Genomic DNA, 27117 nt, shown 5'->3' on the forward strand with positions numbered 1-27117 from the left:
CCAGGAGGTTTTGCTGACTCCTGTCTCCAGCTCTGCGTGAGCCTTTGACATGCATAGTTGAGGTTGAGGAATCTGTGCCTAGCGGGTTTGAGGTTTCATCAAGAGAAAAAGAAGGAACTTCGGTGATTTCACTGAGTAACTATTTTCACGACAAAAAATTCCCATATTTATTTTTCCCCCTTTTGAAATGGCACTGAGGAAACACAAGCCAGACGGCCATGAACAGGGGCTGTACTTTCCAAACAGTAGCAAGGACTAAAAATAGAAAAGCTTGATTTGCTCAAGATGTATAGAACTTCCTCTCCCACTTCCTTTCCCCACCACCCTGAGCCAGTACACTGAAGTGGTATGAGTCGAACAGTTTTGTTTACAATAGCATCAAGAGCATCAAAAGAGTGATAAGCCCATGTATGGTGCATATTCCATAGATGTTTCCAGAAAACTCCTATTGCCAAGACAAAGAATGAATGAATCAATCAATCAATCAATCCACAAACATCAACCAGATATCCCTCAGTGAGATACAGACTTAGGTGATAGAGGAATATGAAGGGTAACCCAGCCTTCAGACCATTTCTAAAAGGGGAATGAACAAGAGGATAATTGAATGAGGTTAAGTCTTTGAGTCCAGAACCCTCCAGCTGGGGTTGGGGCCAGATCTCATACTAACTGTGTCACTTTGGGTGGTTCACTTAAAAAAGCTAGCCCTGCCCTCATTTCCTCTTCACAAGAAAGACGGGCTGGATTAGGACCCTTTCAAATCTGGGTCTCTATGATTTGTGATGTTCAATAATTTCTACAGGTCTCTTCCATCTCATATTTTAATTCTGGCTTTATAATATATAGTTTGGAGGTAATATTAATGTACATGATATAATTACATCAGTCCACAAAGAGACATATATTAAATGTCAGGAAAATGAAATATCATTAACTGATTCATTGTAGCCATGATTACAAAATAGATACCCCTGGATACTCTCTACTCCTTATCTTAATTAATCCTCAAAATAACTTTCTAAGAATGTGTCATGATTCCCATTTTGCATGTGAAGAAGGGTCATGCAACTGGTAAGCAACAGAGCACAGCTTCCTGGCACTAAACCCTGGGATCATGTCACGACACCACATTACCCAGTCAACAGAGTCTGAGAAAACAGAAGAGAGGGACTGGGGTGAGCTGGTGGCATCAGAAGCTACAGGGAAGAAAGTCAGGTTTGAATTTGGCTTTCAAAATGGGAAGGATTTCTGATCAGGTGAGAAATGAGGATGTTTCAGGCAGCAAGATGACACAAGGAAAATTAACTCAGCATGGGAAGCTGACAATGAGGACATCAGTCTAACAAGAACAAAGACTGGGAAGAGCACAGTGGGAGATGAGGTGTGCTTTAAAGGGTGAGGGAGGTCATGGAATACTCTGAAAATCAACTAAGAAAAGAAATTTAATGTGGCAAACAATAAAAATCCAAAGGAAGAAAAATAACATTTTTTGAAGACTAATTGGTTAGGGATACGCAGCTGGACTAGAAAAACAACAACAAAAACCCAAAAAATAAAATAAAAAAAGAATCAAAGCAATGAGTCTATTGTGTTTCAGAGAAGGAAGAAACTGGGATAATGAATAGGAAAATAAAGAGATGAGATCAAACCTGAGAGTTTTTTTGAACCAAAAAATATGAGATGTTGGTAAGAGATAATATTAAAAAAGTAAGACATACCGGCAATGACCAGAGTTTCGAATTTGGAAGAATAGAAAATATGGTGCTACTTCTAACAGAGTGGAAGCCTTGGTGTAAGATGATGAGTAGCTCTGGGACATACTGAATGTGGAGAGACAGAAGGTTTTCCTGTGGAAAGACTCTATGATAAATGGCACAGCAGTTGCCTAAGGAAAAAAGTCATAACCAGTTCAAGTCATTAAATAAACAGAGATCAAAGTTGACTCTATCAGAGTTATGACTTCTATTGAGAGAAGACAGAATGTCAACAGGGAGAACACTGAGTGGGCACCTAAATTTAGGGGGAGATGAAAAAAGAAGGGGGATCTGGTACAGGAGAGAGAAAAGGAATTGTCGCAGATCCAGCAGGGGAACTCAGAGAGTTCTGTTTTGTGAAAATTGAAGGAGGAAGTGAGGAGGCTCGAGTCAAGTGTTACCTGCCTGAGAGAGGTAGAAGATGTCAGAAAAGGAACAGTCACTGGGGGCTCAGAGGACGTGGCAAACATGGACAAGGGCCATTTCAATAGAGTTGAAATTACTTCAGTTGATCCTAAGACTATGGCTTAAGTCCCAGTTTACAGAGAGAAACATGGCAGGCTGGGAGGGAAGGCTAGGAGAGACTCTTATTTAATGAATCTGTAACTCTATGAAAATACCTCTCTGTAGTTGCCATGGCCCAAAACTGGTCTCTATCCCCAATGGGTCAGGAAAGAATTACTAAAGTGACACTGTACGACTCTCAAGGAGCGAAAAGGAAATGAAATCAATCCTCCAGGCACATTTCCACCTACAAAATGGCTTGACATAAAATGATCATAAAAATGATGAAGTCTCCTGAATGTGCATCGTGAAAGACTCTTCTGGTGGCCATGTTTTTTATTTACTTGTTTGATCATCTCTTCGTGGACTACCTAAGCCTGAGCCAGCCAGGTACTCTATGAAGCTCTGGGACAGGTCCTCCGAAGTCTTTAGTGCTCATGCAGTCAGCGAGGGCTGCCCCAGCGATAGTTGGCCCTTCTCCTCTCAATACTCTCAAGACATCAGCTACAACACTGAAAGACCATGCAGTAATTTATTTCTCTTAATGTGGGGGTGATATAATTGCTAATAGAAAGAATGAATGCTCAAGGATGTTGAAACAATATTACCAAAAAAAAAAAAAAGTACTTTTAAGGTAAATCCTTTACTTGCTGTTTTACAAAGTGCTATCAAGTTTTTCTATAGTCATTTAAAAACAAAACAAAACAAAAACAGAAGACAGGAAGCATCATACTAGTTTATGGCTAAAGAAACTGAGATTTGGTTCTTAGGAATGGTCTGCCCCAAATCACGTATCATCTTGATATATCACATATGGCTCAAAACAGAAGGTGGTTTAGGGCAGAGACAGACTGTTTTAAGCACTGGAAGGAATAATACAAATTATGGGCAAAGAAAGGACTCTGACCACCTCCTATGTCTTCCTCTCTCGCTCACTTTCTCTTTTGTTTTATTGAGGGGCTCATTAGTCAAATCCTTTACTTCTAAAAATAACAGCTAAATCACATTTCTTATCATGTGAATCTGCCTGTCTTGTGTTACTCCCATTTCCCCTTTCAAAAAACTGCCATAGAAGCAGTTTATCTACCAGGTACCACCAATTTTACTCGTTTTCCACCGTAATAAAAATTGTTATCTTTACTAAAGTTTATTGGTAAAATAAATATAAAAGCAAACAAAAAAATTATGGAAAGAATTCCATTTTAAAGGTTTATAAACATCTTCCCCATACGTTAAAGATTTATTTATTTGAGTGGGGGCGAGGGGCAGAAGGAGAGGGAGAGATTCTCCAGCAGACTCCGCACTGAGCACGGAGCCCAAGGCAGGGCTAGATCTCACCACCCTGACTGAGATCACGACCTGAGCCGAAATCAAGAGACTGAGTGACCCAGGCACCCCTCTTTCCAATATTTTAATACCACAGTACATTCTTACAATCCATAAAGATGCAGACAATGGAAGGGGGGAGAGGCTGAAGACAATATTGCCATAGAGAATTCTACAACAGAAGTCATATAAGAGGAAGAGCTTCCAAATACTGAGAATGTGGAGAGGAAAGTGACAATTGGTGTTTTGTGCTATTCATCGAAAAAGAATATAAAGGAAAAGTAACAATAAAGCGGCGATGGCGAGAGAGAGAGAGAGACAGAGAGAGGGTGAAAGAAATGGACTGACAGGACTCAGGGTCTGATCCCTGCCTGGGACACTTAATACCATGGAAACTTAGAATATTACTTAACCTCCCTGAGCCTCAGCTCCTTCACTTGCACAAGATGGAGATTATCCCAACCCTTCCCCTTTCATAAGTTATTTAAAGGCTCAAGTGAGATCAAGTGTATCAAAATCTTTTATTTAAAAACAAAACAAAACAAAACAAAAGACACTCCAAGTCAAGTTTGGAATTTATGGAATTTGCGGGCCTTGGACAGGTCAAACTCACAAAAGCTAAGGATAAAATGATAAGAATAGCGTAACCCCTCAAAACTGGTATAAGTATTGCATGCAATAATATATTGTAAATTATCAAGTTGGGATGCATAAATACTTGACTTTTGAATGGATCAAGCAAAATCAGTTATGCACAGAAAATCTCCCAAAACATTGGGAGTTTCAAAAATAAAATCTGAGTTAATGCCCTGGGTTTTCGGTCTTGGCATCTTCTACTCCCTCTTTTACCCCTTCTTTCAGATCAAGTTGTTTTGTGCCCATGTTGAGTGGATTATGTAAATTACAAAGGAACTGAAGGATTTGTGAGCCCAATAGAGCCTCCTACCAAATCCATGGATAAAAAGAACATGGTACAATCTGTGAGGGGATTGTCAGAGAATATGTCGAAGACTAGGATGGAAGATGTGCTTATTTCCACTAAAGAACTGCACAGAAAGCTATCTCAGTGGCCCCTGGCCACCAGCCATGAACACATATTGTTGATGACTTTGGCTGCTTTTTGAGAATTCAAAAAGATCTGCCTTCTCTCATTTGTAAGGGAATTGATACTAAGCCAAGAGGCTTAAAAGTCCCCAAAATACATTTTGTTTTTGTTTTTGTCCATTTAAAAATAAATCACTGCTTCCATGACACTTGTGAGATCTAAAAAAGTTGCCTCAACAACTTGGACCTTAATTTTTTTTTTTAATTGGTTAAAATATATTTGTTTCTTTTTTTATATGTGAAGATCAGGTAAGATAATATAAAGTATTTTGCAATTTGTAAATCACTGTGAAGTTATAAAGAGGTGACATTTTATTACCAAAGCAGTGAATTTAGAGCTATAAGAGATCTAAAAAGATTCATCGTTAATCCAGTCATTCATTTTCCAGAGGGAGTTTGTGGAAGTATATCTTTAGCAAAAGACCCCAAATCCCCAAGCATATAGGAGCAAGGAGTGGGGGGGGTTACCAGTGAACCTTGGAGAAGCAAACCAAAGACAGTGACAACTGTTGCAGAACTCAGCACAGAGGCCCACTAGCCCAGAATTGCCCAACAGTGATCACATCAACAGTAAACATTTCCTAAGTCAAACACATACTATGTTCTCTCTGTGCATCTTCTCTTTGAAACCTCACAGCAATCCAAAGAGGTAGGTTCAGTACTATGCCCAGTTTACAGATGAGCAAACTGAGGCATGGAAAGGTTAAATAGGGTGGCCATCAGCATACAGCTAGTGAGTGAGGGGCCAGGTGTCTGGACCCTGCAGTGACAGTGTTCGCCATCATACTATGTTATCCCTAGAGCTTGACTTGGTTTAGATGATGCAACCAAGGAGGGCTCTTCCGTGGTGAAACCCTTGAGGGCAGGAGAGTGAGCTTAAGATAAAAAACAAAAGGTAGCAACACCTGACTTTAATAGCTGACTCTGAGCTGTCACAACAAGAAGGGTGAGGGGGTGGGGGAGCCTCTTGGGAAAGGATGTTTGGAGTACAGAATGTCATAACAGCAGTAAAATCACTTAGTGAGTTCATCCTTTCTAATAAAAAGTTCTTTGCCACATTCCCTGACATTCCGGGTGACATAGTCATTGAGAAGTATGGATGGAGGTAAATAGTGATGGAAGGAATGGATAAGCCTGGAGAACTCACCAGAGACCTCCCCACCCGCCCCCCCCACCAAGCCAGCTGCTGCCCTCAATTAGCATCTATGTGGCAAGTGCAATTGGGAATCCTCACAGCTAATGCATAGCCTTGAAGGCTCCAGTAAAGCTTGCTGGTCTGCTCTTGGTCTGTGTATCCAAGGGAAACCCTTTCGTTGGCCTGCCTCCCCTAATTACACACAGAGGGTGAAGACCAGATGCAGATACCCACTCTGTGGTCACCATGCTATTTAAAGGACTATATATTCCTGATCAAGATAAAAGATAAAGTTTGGAGTACAAGTCAGCTAGGTCTACCAGAACAGTAGATCCAGAGCCACTCCCACCACATTCCCTTCCCTAAATTCAGGTGGATATAGCATTTATAAGTCAGGAGCAGAATATCACTACAAAAAATTAAAAAATAAAGAAAGGAAGCAAGCAATGGGGATTCTTCCAGAAGGCAGAACTACTGAAAAAGAATACCAGCATGAAGAATGGAGAAGAAATCCAAAATCATAAAACAGGGGCTCTGTAAGGAAGAAAAAGGCAAACAAAAAGTTAAAGTGCTTTTTTTCCCAATAACACAAGAAAGCCCATCTTAGCTAAATAAAAATTTGACTCCTCCAATCAAACAGATCCACTGAATGCTTTCTCACCAGCAACACTAAATGATACTAAAGTGATAGTATAGAAATTTTCATTGAATACTGATAAAGGAAATCTGACACTGGATTCTACCTGCAGCCACTTTTACTTAAATATGAAAGCAAAAATAAATCATTTTCAGATCTGTAAGAACTCAGGAGCTAGGTCATCCACGCAGGCCTCCTCCACCCCCCAAAAAATTACTTGATAAAGTACTAATGGCAGAGAAAAAAAAGAACAGAAAAGAATCAGGACGTGAATTCAAGAAGGAGAAACAGCAAACACGACACTGCAATAAACAAGTAAAAGTTGTAAGTTATTAATAATGTGTGATACAATTTAATGTGAGAAATGATCCTTTCAAAAGAGATTAAAATACTACAGCACATTCTCCAAATTGTCTTAATAACCCTTTGGATGCATCAGGAAGGAGAATGCTCAAACCTCACATGGTGTAGATATGGGTAGAGATATCATAATTTTTCCTTGATAGAGAAACATGATTGAAATAGTTGATCTATACTGTTTGATTTATTTACATTAAGAGACAAAACACATTAAAAAATAACTAAGCATATGAGAGATTTGAAGAAATCGCAAAGATTCTTGATGGGAGAGACAAAATGGGATAAACACTTTCACTGACTCAGAAAGGACCCACTGCAGTTTCTTCACTTGTCTCTGGGCAAAGAACATTTTCTGAAATATGCAAATATGGCCAATTACTCCCTATTAAGAAGCTCAAGAGCTAGAGCAAACCTGACCTCATCGGTTACCCTGACCTACAGCATTACTGACCACAACTAATTTCCCCAGAGGACTCGTCTTGTCCAGCGATTCCTCAGTCCTTCCCTGCAGAAAGCATACGGATGCCCTGGGTTACTTGAAGGTGGCGGTGGCAGTGGTAATCGGGTTGATAAGTGTGAATGAGCGTGTGTGTGTGTGTGTGTGTGTGTGTGTACACACTCCACTCCTGATCCCCAGGAAAAGGTTTACCTCTTTAAATAGATCCTTAAGAAATAAGGCAGAGAAAACTATGACATTCCATGAAAAAGATTCAAATTGCTAAATGAAATACTAAAATACCCTTATGGGCTCCAGGCCTGCTACTTTCAAAGAAGGGCTTATAAGTTCAGACACCAAAAATATCTCTCTTGGCTCATCCGAACACCCAAGGAGATGATGATTCAGGGAGAAAAGCAAACAGGAAACCTTTGAAATTTACTTGTAGAAAATCGCATTAACCAAAGCCCAAGAACCTCCCGGCCCTGCTAAACACACACTGACCTACCAGCGCAGACCAGAAGAGGAGAGAGTCATGAAGCTGCTGCTGTTGCCGAGGTCATGAACAACCCTACAAACCAACTAGGGCTTGCTAACTCGAGGCCCCGGGAACAAGGGAAAGGGCCAGGAAGAAAGAAGCATCTCAATCACTCCTTCGGTCTGTTCTCATGGATCAAGATATGCCTGTCTTCTCACTGTAAAGAAAGGACAAGCTCTTCCGAGTGGATTAGAGCTTCTGACCATTCCGGGTTTGTTCTGGCAGGACTGCCCATTACCTCTACTCTTAGACTTTACAGCTACAGCCCAGATCTCCTTTTTTTGCCTAGGCCCCTGCTGCCTCAGCACACGCTCAGGCAGCAGAAGGAAGGACCTCTACGATAGGGTATGTCAAAGCCATATAAAGCAAGTCCCGCTGCCTATTTCTGTGGGTGCCATGAAAGAAGGTGGTCATGGCTGAGGGCCTGAGTCCTCTGTGTCTACAAGTAAAAATCTGTCATTCCACACCCGTGACCATGATCGCACTAGACCAAGAGTCACGAGACACAGAATCCAGTGCCAGCTATGCTAAAACCAGGATAGACTTTAAAATTATTATTGATATAAGCGGATAACTGATGATAATCTACCATCCACCATGTACATAAATGAGCTCTGAAAATGTCTTCGTAAGAACAGAAATGAGTTGGCCTACAAACTTTTAAAGATGGACTGAGACAAGACCATAAACGATTTCAGAGATTTTCCTTCTTCCTTCTCTTTTCAATTAACTCTGGGCATTGGCCCAAGTTCAGTGCAGAGCTCACGTTACACTGTTCTCACTCGGTCCTCGGAAAAGTCACCTCTTTCGGCAGCTTTAATGATCAACTTCCTGAGGCAGACTTCACCTATCCCTCCCCTGGCCTGAGAGTCCCTTTGCAGGTGTACCATGCTTTAAAAGGGTAGGAAGAAAATCACTGGGAAGAAGTCATAAAGAGACAAATTTCACTTCCATAAGAGAAAAAAGTTTTTAACATAGGGAGTAACCGGTGACAGCCATCACGGTCTGTTTTCTAAGGTGGAGGGACTGGAGTGACAGCGGCAAATGCGGCCTTGGCCATCCTGCCAGGATGAACGGAAAAGGAGAGATGAAAACCCGAGGGGGCAAGTCAAAGCAAGCCAGGGGACTGGCTCACAGAGAGAGGCAGTGAGGAGCCATCGCCTAGAAAGTCAAGCATAGATGTTAGGAAAATGGGCCATTAAAATCAGTCACCTGAACTCCAAGCCATCAGGTATCAGGAGACAAGCCCCTGAGAGCTCAAGGAAGTGTGCCAGACATCTCAGAGCTGTCTGCATGGTGTTTCCCACAAGTGCAACAGGTTATGCCTGATGAGGTGTTAAAAGCACCCACATGGCATCCAACAACAGATCTGGGGAGGTCACCCTTATAATTAAAACATTAACAAACATCCGCAGTAAACTGTCGACAATTTCGGAATAAAGGGCAAATTCCAGTCTGGAATGCACGCCTATCACACTACTTTGTGCTTTCCTTCAATAATTTTACTTTTGTTACTTTATTGCTGAAAGATCTATTCTCCCCCCCGACCCCAGTCTGAAAATTAAGGTCCTACCTGGCCATCAAAGTTCAGGTCAAAGGAAACTGTTTCCAAAAATCCTTCTTGTAGATCTCCAGCCAGTTAATTTATTTCCCCCACCCTCTACTACAACTGAGGACTCAGATCAGAGTGTGGTGACTAAGGAATAATTTACGACAGAACAACTTAGTTTAAAAGCTGTGTATGTGTGCATCTCCCAAACTTGATTCAGAGGTACTGCATGGGATCCATCATCTCCTTATCTTTCAACATCACCTCACCTGCAATAGTCATCCATAAGTATTTTGTTCAACTGGAAAAAAAATAAGGAGGTCCAAACAAAAGAAAGGGACTTAAATTATGATCTCTAATTCACTTGTAAAGCTGAAATTCTATGAGACATTCTCCCCCAGTGAAACTACTCTAAGCGGTACTATAGACCTGCCCATTAGCTGGCTGAAATAAGAACAAATTATTGTGGCATCAGTTCGGAACAATGCTATACAGTCCCAAGGTCAAGACTCTGGGCACTAGAACCATGATGCCAACTTCTAAGGCTACAATCCCTAGTGTATGTGCCTGACTTACAGAAGGTATTCATTTCATAATGGGCCACTAAACTGGTCACTCCCAAACCTCACAGGTACTGAGGTCAAACTGATCCTGACGGAAAAGAAAAGATAAAGCCCTCATTTGATTTCCAAGACTCATCTTTTTTCTCAAAAAAAAAAAAAAAAAATTCTCAAAATAAGAATTTTTGACATTAAATATTTGCCTTTTGCAAAAATGAATAAATAAATAAATGTGCCTAGCAGGTATCAAAAGTTCAGGGCACCAAGCAAAACCCCAGCAGCACCTGGTCCTTCCACAGAAAAGCTTGTAATGCCCTCGTCTGAACGTCAGAGCCTTACAGGCTGGAGGACTAACGCAAAACCATGTGCAATGTGCAAGGCCATCTGATGCAACAGGAGGTGACAAGCCCAGAAGTCAAGATTCCTCAAAATCAGGTATGGATTAGAGAATCCCTACCTTCTTGGGACTCAGTTTCCCCATTTGCGAACACAGGGAATTAATTCATTTAGCAAATCCTTGAAGACGCTGTAACTAATGGCTGGCGCCAGGGTTGGACTACATGATCTCTAAGGTCCCTTTCAGTGCTGAAAATCTTATAATTCTTATAGTCAGACTTCATAGACATTCTTTTGACGCTGACCTGAAAATTTGGCTGGAAACATAAACAGACTTCTACATAAAAACACACATTTACCAGCTATAATTTGGACTTGGCAACACGAGGTTTCACCATGGCCGAGAGGAAAAAGTGCAAAATTTTCTCTGGTGACTATATTACTTTGGGCTTTATTATAGTTCATATTCCAAGGTGGTTCAAATATGGCTAGAGCAGGGCCAAGTCACTATCACTCTCACACAAGAGAAGGGCGTGCCCGTTTTCTTTTGCCCTTGCGCAATCTTCCATATATTCAAGAATAACATGCCTCTCCTACCAGATCTGCACTTTCCATTTGGCAAACTTGGTTTTATTTTTTACCTTCCTTCTATTTTGCAAAATACATAAGCCAACATGGCAACCAGCTTTTTATTTCCTTCCTGTTAAAAAAACAAGTCATGGGGGCGCCTGGGTGGCTCAGTTGGTTAAGCGTCTGCCTTCAGCTCAGGTCATGATCCCAGGGACCTGGGATCAAGCCCCGCATCAGACTTCTTGCTCAGCGGGGAGTCTGCTTCTCCCTTTCCCTCTGCTTCCTCCCCCCTGCTCATGCTTTGTCTCTGTCTCTCACTCTCTCTGCAAAATAAATAAAATCTTAAAAAAAATTTAAAAAAAATAAAAAACAAAGTCATGGTTTTAGTATAGTTATCAGGACAAGGTCCATAAAGGAAAAGAGTATTTGTAATTTTTATGAAAGTACAGGTTTGGATTTTTCTTAATTAAATCTTTTGGGAAAGCCTTATTATTACTGCTGTGGTTATATTTACATAGTAATAGTTGTAACATCAAAATATCCATATAGCTATCATTATAGCTTGGCAATTTCAAATCCATCTGTATTTCATCTAGTTACTAGAGGTAGGCAGATACCGTACTTTTAATTATAAGAAAAACTGGACTTAGTGTGTCCTGTTCAAAAGCATGTAACTAGAGGGGCACCTGGGTGTTGCAGTCATTTAAGCATACAGATGTTTGGTTTCTGCTCAGGTTCTGATCTCAGGGTCATGAGATCAATCCCCACGTGGGGCTCCAAGCTCAACGCAGAGTCTACTTGCTTCTCTTTCCCTCTCCCTCTGCCCCTGCTCTCTGTGCGCTCTCTTTCTCTCTCTCTAAAATAAGTAAATAAATCTTAAAAAAATAAAACAAAAACACATAACTAGAGTAAGTTGTTCAACTAGCAGTCAAACATAAGTCTTCTGTCACAAGGTCAAAGAAGCTTTTTAGAACTAAAGATTCAAAATACAAGAAAATAGTTTCTATAATATTCTAAGAGAGCAAATAGACTAAGTGAAGTTTTTAATTATGTAAATTCAATTATACGTAAAGGACAGCCCAGGACCAAATAAGAGCAAAGGTATATAAAGGACAAATTTAAGAGGTTTTTTTGTTCATTGTTAACAAAAAATGACTAAAAATAAGGAAAAATAATCATGTTATTTCTATTTGCCAAAGGACCAATCTGTTGCATAAAATAAATATAAACTTTGTACAACTCCTATCCATGTGGAATCTGAGCTTTGATTTTACAAGCTTGCTACATTTTATCAGTAAGATTTTATAGGAAAATCAAGATTTTTGTAGGAAATCCATGATATGTATATCTAAGACACAAAATTTTTAAGACATAAAATTTTTAATAGATTTTAAAAGATCTAGGCTCCAAAGTGAATTGGAGGTCACCAGTTATAACCGCAACATAATCATTTTAACTTATCAATAGTACAAAAAGTTTCTTCTGTTAAGCTCTCCTATATTAAAATATACTCCCAAGAAACTCACATGGTTACTCCCCTTTCCTGGCCTCCAGATCTTTGCTTAGGTGTTCCCTTCTCAGCAAGGCCTCTGGACCACCCTGTCCTCCAACCCACAGCCTTGATATCATTCTAATGCACTCTGTATCAATGTATGAATTTTGTCTACATTCACCAGTTTCGCTAACATGTGGGTTTCATGAGAGCAGAACCCTGTATGTCTTTTTGCTATAAAATTCCCAGTGCTATAAAGGTGCACACACACACAGGCACATGGAATATCTGCTGAATGAATGAATCATTTCTTCCTTTGTCTCCCCCAACCTGAAATTTAGAAGAAAGAAAACCAGACAATGGACTAAACCATTTAACTAGTTCCCATGACTTTTCCTCTCTAAAACTTATTATGGGAAACTATAAATATATATAAAGATAGACCAAATAATGTTGAGTGTTGCATGCACTCAACGATTATCAACTCATAACTAATCTTTCTTTCACCTATCTTCTCAATCATCAGCTCCCTACTCTTATTATTATTTTGGTGTCTTAATACCAGACACAATTAATTTCCTTCTCAAATATTTTGATGTTTCTCTAAAACATAGGGGCTGGTTTTTCTTCTATATAGTTATAGTAACATCATCACCCGTAAAACACAACAATAATTCTATAACTTTGTTATTTAGTTTTCCTTCCTGATATGAATAGCATTTAGATGCCTAAATGGTGGCATCTGGTCACCAGTGACTCTGCATGATCACAGACTGACTATTCTTACTGTTGCTTCTGATTCCAGCCCCAAGTTACTTGCAATCAACACTCTACGGAGCACAACACTTGTATATAATCAATACATACTATAATGTGCATTCTTGACCTCACTGAGAAAAGAATACCCCAAGAAGGTTTGCTGGTGCTTTTGCTAGAAAGATGTTGCTGACCAATTAAGACCCGCGGTGACCAATCAGAGCCTTAAAATATCACTCTTAGCCATGCAGAATGCAATGTTTGTGGATAGAGAAACAAGGCAATAAAAAAGCATGGTTGGGTAACAAGAAAGGATAACAAGAAAATGTGGAATTCTCAAATGACATTCCTAAAAAAAATGGCTTTGAGTTTCAAAACAAAATTAGTAGGTAAAAGGATTTCTGGGGCTTCCGAATGCAAGCCAGCAGAACTCTGAGAAGCTTCAGCTGGGGATGTTACATTAAAGTACCTTAGCTCTTTGTGAGTTGTAAAGCTCTCTTTAGGCTCTGGATAGATGTTCATCTACCACAGAAACAATCACTGAATTCAGGATTACAAGGATAGGAACAAACTTCCTAGCATGGCTTATTAATATGACTTCAACCACACACCTTACCTGTGCCCTGAAAGCACCTTCATCAAGGGGTGGTGGAGGAGGGAAGTTCCCAGGGCTGGATGGAAGAGCACCAGGATCATCTAGAGGCGGAGGCGGGGGTGGAAAAAAGTCACCTACAGAAAGGAAATGCAGACATGAAGTGAATACAGATGCAATTGTGGAGCGCTCTTGAAAAACATACATTTGCTGCCATTTTTCCGCTTTGTAATTGGCTTTGACATATAACTTTTTGTCTCTTATAGCAACTATCCTCTATTATAGCTCTTTTCAGTTTCATCAGTAGCCTTAATTTTGAGAGAATGAGGACCAGATCTGATACTTAGAAGTAACATAAAAGTTAGTCTAGAGGGGGCAGGTATGTTCAGCCAGAACAGAGAAGGTGCTTGGGGTGGGGGATGGCTGAGGTGTGTAAGACTTGGTACTTACCCTCGGTAAAGTTTCAGTCAAGTAGAGGAAGAAAAAAATGTGTACACAAATAAAGATAATACAAGATAAAATATATTAAGATGGAGAAACAAAGTCTTCTGGAAGCTAAGATAAAGGAAAGTTTATCTCCAGGTGGAGGGAGCAAGGAAGACTTTACCAGAGCATTACAAGGGCCCCTGAACATTATGATACAGACACCAAGTCGGCTTGGCAGAAAGACAGCGGAACAAAGGCCTCGGTTAAAACATCCAGGGCCTAGAGAATAAGAAGCAAGTTATTAAGATAGCATAAATATGGGAATGTAAAAGAATACTAGTAGGTAATAAAAATAAGTGCAGTGACAAAAAAAAAAAAACTTCTAAGTGTGTTGCATGTCTAGTAAGTAGTTTGAATTTTATCATGTATGCGGTGGGGATCCAACAAGCATTTCTGAGAAGAAAAAACTTGGTTGCAATATGATTTACTAAAGACTAATCTAAAAGTACATGCAGGGCTGATCAGGAGCAACTGAAATAAGTAACATCACTGAAATCCATATACAATCCAGGCAGGATGTTATGAGGGGTCAGCACATCGAGAAACCTCAACATCACCGACCGACCAGCACAGCATACCAATGTTATGTTGTAGTAAGAGAACACCTAATCTCTAAGATCTGAGGTGTACATATAAATCCAAGAGCTCTATAGTTTCACGCCATGGAATTTTTTTAAATAATTTCTTCACAAGAAATCCTATTAGGAAAAGGAAACTTCCATTTAAAAAAAATTCTCTGTTTGCCTTTTTCCTTCAAAAAATAATATTTTAATAATAATAAACAATATTCATAGATAAGTAGCTTTTCTTTGCATTTCAGATGCTCAACACTTAACTGGTAAGGCAGCGGGTTCTGCCACTCAATGAGTTGCTCTCGGATAGTACCAAAATACCATGATTTAAGCTGTCAATAAAAAAGACTCTAAATGGCACAGTGGAAGGATGGTGGCTTGGATTCATTATTCTGATACACCTTGGAGATGGTTCATGTGGGCCCTATTTGTCCTATAAATAACAGTCTTAGAATTAGAAGAGTAGTTGTCCAATCTAGCTCCCCACTATATTGCGACTACGAAGACGTCAAACACACTATATTTAGAGTACTGTACTTTATGGACTCTCACTATACACCAATCACTGCTAAGATTTTCAAAGGCTACCTCTTAGTCCTCCAACCCTCTGTGCTGATGGTTCTCAAACTTTAGAGGTCATCAGGATCTCAGAAAGGTCTGCTTAAACACAGATGGCTCTGTCCCACCCAGAGTTCCTGATTCAGTAGGTCTAGAGTAGGGTCCGAGAATGTGCATTTCCAATAAACACCCAGGGGATGCTGATCCTATTGGTCCTGGGACCACACTTTGAGAACCACTGCATTTAAGCAAAGTATTATATTATTCCTATTTTAGACCCCGTAGGATTAGAAAGGTTAAATGACTTATGTCATACAGAAACATTTCTGTTTCTCTTATCTTTCTGGATGTGCACATCTGGAGACATGCTTTATCCATATCCTTATTGGGGTTATAAGTCTCATAAACCTTCAGTAACTCTACCCAGTAGTTCTAAAAACTGGCTACTTACTAGAATCACCAAGAAAGCTTATCTAAAAATACCGATGCCCAGGGGCGCCTGGGTGGCTCAGTCGGTTAAGCGTCTGCCTTGGGCTCAGGTCATGATCCCGGGGTCCTGGGATCGAGCCCCACATCAGGCTCCCTGCCCGGTGGGAAGCCTGCTTCTCCCTCTCCCACTCCCCCTGCTTGTGTTCCCTCTCTTGCTGTGTCTCTCTCTGTCAAATAAATAAATAAAATCTTTAAAAATAAATAAATAAATAAATAAATAAATAAAAATAAAAATACCGATGCCCAAATTCCGTCTCACGTCAAACCAATCAGTATCTTGGGGATGGGGGAAAGGGAGCAGGGAGGAGGGGTCAGGTGCCACTACTCCTTTAAAACCCAAATGAGTCTAATGTGCAGTCAGAATTGAGAAACTATATTGGCCTTCCTTCAGTCAAACACTGCACTAAAAAAATATTTAACACCTGTTAAATAAAAAGAATTGTCACCAAGTTGTTTTCTGCCTTGAAAAGTCAGAACATATGAGAAGAATGCTCACAATGAGATCTTAAGTCATCAGCAAAGGAGGTCTAGGTTGATGGAGACTGGTCCTACCAAATTCTAGTGCACAGCCTAATTTGCTGGTTCAAATGTTCTATCCGGACCTATGCCTTCATACCTAATTTAAAAGAAGACTTCTAAGCACCTTCTTATACTTTACCACATTTTATTATGTCACAGAGAACTGCTGGAACATTAAACAGGATCCGAACTGAACAGAATCTCGGAGATCATATTATAAAGGTAGAAACAGAGGCCCATGAAAGCCACATGAACAGTCCAAATTCTCAGCAAATTAGTCTTAGAATAAAAAGTACAACTGTTTGTCTCTGCAGTCCCTTCCAACTAGTCAGTCCCTGAAAAACATGGGTTTGAACTCCGCAGGTCGACTGACACACAGATTTTGTACAGCACAGTCCTGTAAATGTATTTTCTCTCTTTTTTTTTTTTTAAAGATTTTATTTATTTATCTGAAAGAGAGAATGGGAGACAGAGAGCATGAGAGGGGGAGGATCAGAGGGAGAAGCAGACTCCCCACTGAGCAGGGAGCCTGATGCGGGACTCGATCCTGGGACTCCAGGATCATGACCTGAGCTGAAGGCAGTCGCTTAACCAACTGAGCCACCCAGGCGCCCCTGTATTTTCTCTTCCTCATGATTTTCTTAACATTTTCTCTTCCCTAGCTTACTTACTTGTAAGAATACGGTATATGACATATATAACATACAAAACATGTGCAACTGAGTGTTTGTGTTATCAGCGAGGCTTCCGAAGGATCAAGAGTAGCTATTAGTAGTGAATGTTTTGGAGAGCCAGAAGACATGAGGATTGTCAACTGCATCGGGTCAGCGCCCCTAACCCCCCCCGCATCAGTCAAGGGTCAACTGTATATCCTTCCTGACTATATTTCTAACACGAAAATTGAATATATATAATGAGGCACAGGTTGGCGACAATCCTAGGAGGGTGAAAAGAACAGAAAAGGAAGAAGGAATGTGTTTTTAAAAGAAATAACTTGAAAACAACAAAAATCTAGACTGCCTCTTCTAGGCGAAGATGAGATTAAGATTTTTAAAAGCCCTAGTAATAAGCTCATAATAATTATCACATAATTTTCAGTTTTCCAAGCTTGACCATCACAGGCCTCTTCCTTCATTCTTTGGGGTGGAGCTCACATTTTAAAACGGTGTGGAGGAACAGGCAAATGCCTAAGCAACAGACACACCCATGATAAAGGATAGAAAATGGGTCCTTTGGAGGGAAACATAACTAGTTGAGATAGTTGGAATGAAAAGCTCTTCATAATTATCTTAAATCAGACTAAGAACTATTTCGAGAACTCTTGATTTACGGTTCACCAGTTTAACAGGCCATTAAGCAAAGGAAAATGCTTCTAAGTTACAGGAAAAGTCTGCTTAAGAGAGAAGGCAAATTTCCATGTTTAAGGAAGATGGCAAAATGGAAAGAACAAAACAACAAAGTGTGTGTGTGTGTGTGTGTCTGTGTGTCTGTGTGTCTGTGTGTGTGTCTGCGTTGGGGGGATTCTTTCCATTCTAGCAGATTTTTTCAAACAATGAGAGAACATCTGGCTCAGAAGCTCAGGTGGTGACCCTCCTAGAGAAACACATCTGCACGGAATCAGCTGCAGTACCTTGCAACTAGCAACGCTAAGCTGTAGACCTTCCCATTAGTTCATGGCCCGTCCTCCTCTCTGCGTGCCAGGGAAATCCAGATGGAATTTTCAGACCCCATGAATTACAGGGGCATGGAATAAAATCAAGCAAGCAAGCCAAAAAAGAACACACCATCAGGCAACTGGAACAATGCAGGGATACATAAAATCTAAGATGCAAACATTTAGTTTTAGAAGAAGGGTATGGTGTCGGGCTGGCTCAGTCGGTTAAGCGGCTGCCTTCAGCTCAGGTCATGATCCCAGGGTCCTGGGATCGAGCCCCGCATCAGGCTCCCTGCTCAGCGGGGAGCCTGCTTCTCCCTCTCCCTGCCGCTCCCCCAGCTTGTGCTCTCTTCCTCTCTGTGTCAAATGGATAAATAAAATCTTAAAAAAAAAAAAAAAAAAAAGAGGGTAGTCACAGCCACATGCCTACAAACCTGGCTTCCTCCTTACCTTTTTCCTCACCATCCAAAGCCTACCCACATATAAAATACATTTATCCCTCACTTGCCAGGTAAAGAGTTGACGCAAGTTACACAGCTAATGAAATATGGAGCTAGAAAGGGATCCTCACTCTACATTGGAGAGAGGCTAGGAAGTATCTCACTTAATTTGCTCCATATCATCCCAAAGAATTCATCTAATATTCCAAAGATTTTTGCTTTGTGCCGGAAATAGCACCATGGGGCAGCTAAAGGGTGAATCGTGCAAAAGTATATATCCCTAACTCTCAAAGAGCACTTTATGCCAACTTACTGCCACAAAATAGCTTGTAATGCATAGCATTAACCTGAGAAGCAACTGAGGCAAATCTGCCAAGAACCCAGGTATGCATCCTTTCTCCAGCTACCCTTCCTAGTCTAGGGGTTAGAAGGCAGTAGCATGAAGAAGCGGATATGGCTACCTGCTGGGGGCTGAGTTATCAGCCACTGTCCTAGTAACATGGTTTGGGCATCTATGAAAGGCATCTACCCACCTGAATGCAGAGCTCACTTCTCCCTTCAACAAATCAAGGCTCCCATAGAGGGAAAAAAAATAACAAGAATTTACTAGCAAAGAAGGTGATAAATTACTAGTTACATGTGCTGGTAGTGAAAAAACACAAGGGAATAATTAAACGCAGATCATCAGTGAAGTCTGAATTAATTTACTATAGTTAAAAAAAAACAAAACAAAACAGAAAAAGCATCATTCTTTTCCTTCTTCAAGCATCCATGTACACCTGCACGCATACACGGGGATTCACATAGCAGCCCCTTGTGTGCCTCATAGCACACAAGGGTCTATCACAGCATCTCCAATACCTGGTTGCACTTGGGTGTTTATGGTCATTCTCTCCTACTTAGACCGGAAGCTCCTAACAAGGACAGCCCACGTACAATTTATCTTTCTAGCTCCACATCCTGGCATGAGATTTGGGCCATGGCACACTCTCAGTAAATAGATTAGCTGAATAACTGACATACACAGAAAGCCATTTAATCACTCAACTGATGTTTTTAAAAAAATGGCCTGATGCCTTACATGTTCAAACGTCAATGTTCAAATGGCCAAGGGTATCTAGATAGAATGCAGACTTGGACTCAGCAGACGTGGGGTGAGGCCTGAGGCTCTGCATGTCTAACATGCTTGCCAGGTAATGAGGCTGTAGATCCATGCTCACCACAGGGAGGAGCATGGCTTTGGCAGCTGTTGGTTCTCCCACTTTCTTATGTGGATGCTTTTTGGTTGTTTAAGGAAATAAACATTAAGGTATATATAAAGAAAATCACTTACAGCCTTTTCAAATTAAGTATTTAAATTATGAGTGCACAATAGATTAGATTGGAACACACACACACACACACGTGAAAAAAATGTAATTACAGTGGCCAAATCATAAGCAATTACCAAGTGACCAAATCATAAGCTTCCAGTAAAAACAGTTATCCATTTCTGTTTATAGTAACAAATAGAGAACAGAAATATGTTCAAAAGAAAATAATACAAAATCCCAAGCCTAGAACCTGAAACACAAACCCCAGCTCCACCCTTTACTTCAGAAAAGGCAATGCTACCATCTCAGGTTTGGGCTCCCTCACCTATGAAATGAGGATGGCCATATCCACTTCCCCGTGTCACTCTGCAGATCAAAGCAGTTAAAACAGTGACTTTGAACCTTTTTTGACCACAACCCAGAGTAAAGAAATAACCTTTTATATCATGATGCAATACGACTACTTGGACGTATCTAAGCACACGTATATCTGAAACAAGGGTTTCATGAAACCATACTTAACTACATGTAACGCACACTGCAATTTCTGTTAGATTTATTTATTTAAAAAGTGTTGGTTACTCCATGGAATAACCACCACCAAAGTGATTGTGATGGGCCTCCCCTCCCAGCTGAAACATCACTAAGCGAATGTGCATGTGACTTGTACAATGTCTACATAACCGGTGACAGTCCTTGTTGCTTTCCACATAGGCACAAGAGGACAACTCAGTCTAAAGCTGCCTACTCAAGAGACCAAGTCTGAGAAGGCAAAGCTCTTGCAATAGGTTGAGTAGGGGGTGCCTGGGTGGCTCAGTTGGTTAAGCAACTGCCTTCAGCTCAAGTCATGATCCTGGAGTCCCGGGATCGAGTCCCGCATCGGGCTCCCTGCTCAGCAGGGAGTCTGCTTCTCTCTCTGACCCTCCTCCCTCTCATGCTCTCTCTATCATTCTCTCTCCCTCTCAATAAATAAAAATCTTAAAAAAAAAAATAGGTTGAGTAGATGGAGTGGAAGACAAAGCCAAGGTGACAGGAGTGGCAAACCCTTGTAGTGTTCTCCTCAGAGATGAGAGGCAATTTATTACAAAACAAAGCAACTAAAGACCCTTTACAATTTCACCCTCAACTCCATCTTCACTTTATATGAAACACACTTGCCACCAAGGAAACTATGCCAGAAAGCACACTGAGTGAAATTTTTTAAAAATGAAGCATTCACAGGGCGCCTCCTGGCTAGCTCCGTCTGTAGAGCTATGACTCCTCATCTAGGGGTTGTGAGTCTGACTTCCACATTGGGTGCAGAGTTTACTTAAAAAAATGAGGCATTCACGGTTTAGAACAGCATGCATAATGGTATCATTTGCATGAAAACATATATGCCTGTATTGTCATGGATTATCTTTTAAATGAATTCCTAAGAAATTGTTAACAGCAAGTTGCCTCTATGAAGAAGTTGAATTTTGTCACTAGGGACAAGAGCGGAAAAGAAGCTTACTCTTCATTACACAAAATTTTAACCTGCCGTTATTTTACCCATTTATAATATTTTTAAATTCCAGTATAGTTAACATACAGTGTTATATAAGTTTCAGGTGTATAATACAGTGATTCAGCAATTATATACATTACGCAGTACTCTTACTCCCCATCACCTGTTTCACCCACTCTTCACCACCACCTCCCCTCTGGTAACCATCAGTTTGTTCTCAATCATTAAAAGTCGGCTTCTTGGTCTCTTTTTTCCTTTGTTCGTTTACTTTATTTCTTAAATTCCTCATATGAGTGAAATTACATGCTATTTTTTTTATTTTTTTTTTAATTTTATTATGTTAGTCACCATACAGTACATCATTAGTTTTTGATGTGGTGATCCACGATCCATTGTTTTCGTATAACACCCAGTGCTCCATGCAGTATGTGCCCTCCTTAATACCCATCACTGGGCTAACCAATCCCCCCTCCCCTCAAAAACCCTGTTTGTTTCTCAGAGTCCATAGTCTCTCATGGTTCATCTCTCCCTCCGATTTCCGCCCCCCTTCATTTTTCCCTTCCTTCTCCTAATGTCCTCCATGCTATTCCTTAAGTTCCACAAATAAGTGAAACCATATGATAATTGACTTTCTCTGCTTGACTTATTTCACTTAGCATAATCTCCTCCAGTCCCAACCATGTTGATGTAAAAGTTGGGTATTCATCTTTTCTGATGGCTGAGTAATATTCCATTGTATATATGGACCACATCTTCTTTATGCATTCATCTGTTGAAGAGCATCTCGACTCTTTCCACAGTTTGGCTATTGTGGACATTGCTGCTATGGACATTGGGGTACATATGGCCCTTCTTTTCACTACATCTGTGTCTTTGGGGTAAATACCCAGTAGTGCAATTGCTGGGTCATAGGGTAGCTCTATTTTTAAATTTTTGAGGAACCTCCACACTGTTTTCCAAAGTGGCTGTACCAACTTGCATTCTCACCAACAGTGTAAGAGGGTTCCCCTTTCTCCACAACCTCTCCAACATTTGTTGTTTCTTTCCCTGTCCATTTTTGCCATTCTAACTGGTGTAAGGTGGTATCTCAGTGTGGTTTTGATTTGGATTTCCCTGATGGCTAATGATGATGAACATTTTTTCATGTGTCTGTTAGCTATTTGTATGTCTTCTTCGGAGAAGTGTCTTTTCATATCATCTGCCCATTTTTTGACTTGATCGTTTGTTTTTTGGGTGTTGAGTTTAAGAAGTTCTTTATAGATCTTGGATACCAGCCCTTTATCTGTAGTGTATATTGCAAATATCTTCTCCCATTCTGTGGGTTGCCTCTTTGTTTTGTTGACTGTTTCCTTTGCTGTGCAGAAGCTTTTTATCTTGATGAAGTCCCAAAAGTTCATTTTTGCTTTTGTTTCACTAGCCTTTGGAGATGTATCTTGAAAGAAGTTGCTGTGGCCAATGTCAAAGAGGTTACTGCCTATGTTCTCCTCTAGGATTTTGATGGATTCCTGTCTCACACTGAGGTCTTTCATCCATTTTGAGTTTATCTTTGTGTATGATTAGAGAATGGTCAAGTTTCATTCTTTTGCATGTGGCTGTCCAATTTTCCCAGCACCGTTTATTGAAGAGACTGTCTTTTTTCCATTGCATGTTTTTTCCTGCTTTACCGAAGATTATTTAAACTCAATTTAATTAACATACATTGCATTATTATTTTCAGAGGTAGACTTTAGAGATTCATCAGTTGTACACAACACCCAGTGCTCATTATATCAAGTGCACCCCTTAATGCTTATCCCCCAGTTACCCCATCCCCCCACCTACCTCCCCTCCAGCTCATTTCCCATAGTTAAGAGCCTCTTACGGTTTGTCTCCCTCTCTGATTTTGTCTTATTTTATCATATGGGGAATTTAAGAAACAAAACAGATGAACATTGGGAAAGGGAAGGAAAAATATATGCTATTTTTAAAATAACATGTATACACAAAACCAAAGAGAAATTTTCAGTACCTAGAAATGTGTCATCTGCAAATATTGAGCTGAATAAGGTTTTAAAAACTGCCAGGAAACACTGGGATATGGCAGAGGTCAAGAAACCATTGAGGATAAGTCCCATTGAATGCAACACTTCTCAGGCTTCTCAACCTATTTACTACCCACTGGTCATAACTAAAAATATGAAAGGAATTACCCTTAGTCAACCAGTTATCTTCAGTAGAGAGGATAAAAAGCCTGCTTATTCCTAGAGCCAAAGCCTATGCACCATCTCAGTGTGACCTCGGACCTCTGTCCCAAAGAGAGATTAAGTCCTCATGGAGTTATTAATAAAGCAGCTCCTGTACTCGTATTTTGCTCCTGTTCCTTGAGTGTGCAGCCCCTTTGAGAACTCTCTGGGAGAACTGGTAATTATCAGGGCAAGGCTGGGCATTCCCGGTTCCCTGTCCTCATCATCCAAAGAGCAATACCACCAGCCCCGCTTAAGTGATGCATCTTCATCTGTATGTGAGGAGATATGTGACCTTAACAAGTGATTCCCAATTCCTTAGCTCTCACACTAGACACTTTTGGAGTTCAGGCTTTCATTATACATAATTATACATTAGAAAATTAACCTTTCTATTTTCCTTCCATTTTTATTTTCTGCTCCTTAACTAAAAACAGATTTTTGATTGTGATAGTACTTAATTTTCTAAGCAATGTCATTTACATGGTAGGACTAAGATTAAAAATAATGAAACACAATATTGATGACAAAATAGGAAAATCTGCATTTTTCTGTGCTATTCATATATAGAGGAGTGTTAAGCGTAAAACTTTTCTCAAGAAAATTTGACAACAGATACCAAGAGCTGTAAAATATTTATGCACTTTGATGCGGCAACACCACTTTTAATAAATTGTCTTACAAACGAAGTAACTGGAGAGTATATAGAAAAGCATGTTAAAGAATCTTCATCACAATGAAATATAATGGAAATAATCAGAATGTTTATCAATAAAGTATTGGTGAAAAAAAATCAACTGTAATCAATCACACACTGGAAAATTGTATAGCCATCAAAATAATGATTTTCATCTAGATCTGACATCTATTTATTCACTGACTGAGGGCCTTTTCTGTGTCAGGCATTATTCTAGACATGAGGAGGGGGGGGAAATCAAACAATAAGAACAAAAAAAAGTCCTGCACTCATGGAATTTATATTCTATCAGAAGGAGAAGAATACTTAAAAATAAATTAAATAAAACATAGTATCAAATGGTGATTAGCACCACAGAAATACAGAGCAAAGAAATCAAGGGAGTGCTAGGGTGGGGGTGGTATGCCACAATTTTTAAGAGAAAGGTTGGGAAATGCCTCACCAATGTGGTATTTGAACAAAGACTTAAATCTAGTGAGGGAGTGAGTCATGGAGTATCTGGGAGAAGAACATGAAGAACTTTCTGACATATCATGTGAGGAAAATAGTGGGCTACTGTATAGTGTTTATCACATGGTCCTCTTTTTGTAGAAACCTGTATGTTAACAATGGTTGTCTAGAGCTTATGGGATGAGCTGTGTTTTTTTTTTTTCTTTTTAATCCTTCTCCTTTTGGTTCAACTGTTACACAATAAATGTGAATTACAGACATGCATTTTTTAAAAATCAAAGGAAGACGCTGTGAAATGAATCGCAGAATCTACTCAAACCCAGTGTTTAATTTTAATGTGCCACTATATTTACCCAAGCCCAAATGTAATGTTTCCGTCATCTTTCTAAATAACTTTAGCTTGAAATGTTCATTGTGATTCTCAAATTAAAAGCAAGAAGAATTATTTATCCTAAAGTGGATAAAGTCTCCCTGATTTTCAAATGGACAGTTTCACTCTAAAATTTGCTAATACAGAATCCCCGGGTCTTCACTGAATTCAACAGTCCTCGTGCTTCACCACAAATAAATTGTTTGTATGAAGGTGAAACACCTGAGTGCATCACATCTAAGCATACTGCATTCCTCTATTATACTGTGGTTTCCATTTGTTGAAAACAAATTCAATTTCTTAGTCAAAAGCACTGAATGATTTTTAAGTAATATGAAATTGGGAGGACGGTCTGGTTCTGCAAATGGACTAGAACCAGAACTAACATTTTTAATCCACCAACTGTCATCTGTCTTACAAAACATGCTAATTGCTACCCAAACAACAAACCACCCTATATATTTTGACTTCCAAACATGGGCACTCAAAATGAATAGGGCAATGACTTAAGTATGCCTAAGCATCAATCTTCCATCAGCTATTGAGATATCTTCGGCCCCAATACCAAAAAGTGAAATTCTCTCAAAATTGAAATAAAAATTAAAATTCATGTTGTGGACAGAGAATGAGGCAACAGTCCAGGGGAACAACAACAACAACAAAAATCTTCATTTACCACTGAAAAAGGAAGGTGGAAAACAAATAGTGTGCTGAAAGACAATTCCAAAAAATACCCCATTCCTTTGGAGATAGGACATCACCCTGTGGTAGTCACTGAGGCCAAAAGCCTACCTTCCCCCCAAAGATGGTGTGAAGCTTAAGGGGGTGAGTTTTCACAATAAAAACACTTGAAATATCTCAGCTAACTTATTCAATCACTGCTGTATATGGATAGAGTAAACCATCCCCACTTTGAAGACAACATACCTCTCTTTCCTGCTTTAGCTCGATTAGAGCATGTATTCTGCTCTTTGTTAGTTTAATTACATATCTACTGGTTTCTCCTACTAGACTAAAAGTTCCTTGAAGACAGACTCTGTTTTACTAATCTCTATAGAGAGCATATATAACATACAGGAGATAATAAAGGGTAGTAATATTGTTTTTATAAATTATCATTATTATAAATCGGTATTATATTAAACTGAATTGAACTCTGAAAGAATGAACACATGTATTTTTACCCTGGACAACTTTACCCTTTTCCAATTATTGATATAAGGTCAATACAGTACAGCACTGATGGGTCATAGGTCCTACAAGGTGCTAATAGCTGGACAGCTAATAACAACAGTCTTAAAATAGCCACTGAGTTTTGCTGTTGTTGGCAGTGGTGGTGCTTCTACACATTACCTTACTCAGAGCATGTCCTGATACAGGCAATGAGTCCACATTCCTTAGTCATCTGGTTACGGCGGCATCCCAGCCTCCAGAAACACGGCATCGTATGTATTGTACTTGATCTTTCTTCCACAATAAAACATCTGTACATAGGTCTTAACAGTACCTATATCCCACAAAGTATCTAGAAACTTCTTGAAAAATCCTCCAGGAATTTTGAAGAGTCAGAACTCTTCCCATAAACAAGAAATGGGAATGGAGGAGGAACAGGGAAATGAAGGAAGATGAGGGAGAGATGTAACATGGACAAAATCTCAAAAGGTCAGTTCTTAAGGTGTTGAAACAGATCTGACTTTTAACTGAGGGCGTACATCAGAATCTCATGGGGCACTTCCTTCTCTACTACGTGCAGCCAGGCCCTACTCTAGAATTCTTCAACCAGAATCTTTGGGGTTGGGATGCCTGGGTGGCTCAGTCGGTTAAGTGTCTGCCTTTGGCTCAGGTCATGATCCCGGGGTCCTGGAATTGAGTTCTGCATCATAGGACCCCTTGCTCAGCAGGCTCCCTGCTTCTCCCTCTGCCTGCTGCTCCCCCTGCTTGTGCTCTCTCTCTCTCTCTCTGACAAATAAGTAAATAAAATCTTTAAAAAAAAAAAAAATCTTTGGGGTTAGGATTGAGATACAAGCATCTTGATAAGCTCCCTGGCTGATTCTGATGCGTAGCCCTATTTAACAGTCATTGACTTCCATGAAAAACAGACTGAGGAATCAGCCTAAGTTAAAGAAGACTAAGGAGAAAAGACAACCAAATGTAGCTTGTGATTCTGGATAGGATCCTAGACCAGAAAACTGAAATTAGTAGGACAATT

The 27117-nt window shown here is 40.0% G+C and overlaps 1 protein-coding gene across 5 annotated transcripts in view; it reads right to left on the minus strand.

The window, feature by feature from the left end:
• LPP (LIM domain containing preferred translocation partner in lipoma) overlaps window positions 1-27117 on the minus strand; it is a 646157-nt gene that overhangs the window by 339480 nt on the left and 279560 nt on the right. For all 5 annotated transcript variants that reach the window (XM_032406922.1, XM_032406920.1, XM_032406921.1 and 2 more), the window contains one exon: window positions 13674-13786. In XM_032406922.1, coding sequence (XP_032262813.1) covers window positions 13674-13786 — 113 coding nt within the window. The remainder of the gene's footprint in view (window positions 1-13673; window positions 13787-27117) is intronic.

The sequence above is a fragment of the Phoca vitulina genome, unplaced genomic scaffold (assembly GCF_004348235.1).
Source record: "Phoca vitulina isolate PV1807 unplaced genomic scaffold, GSC_HSeal_1.0 scaffold8, whole genome shotgun sequence".
Taxonomy (NCBI): domain Eukaryota; kingdom Metazoa; phylum Chordata; class Mammalia; order Carnivora; family Phocidae; genus Phoca; species Phoca vitulina.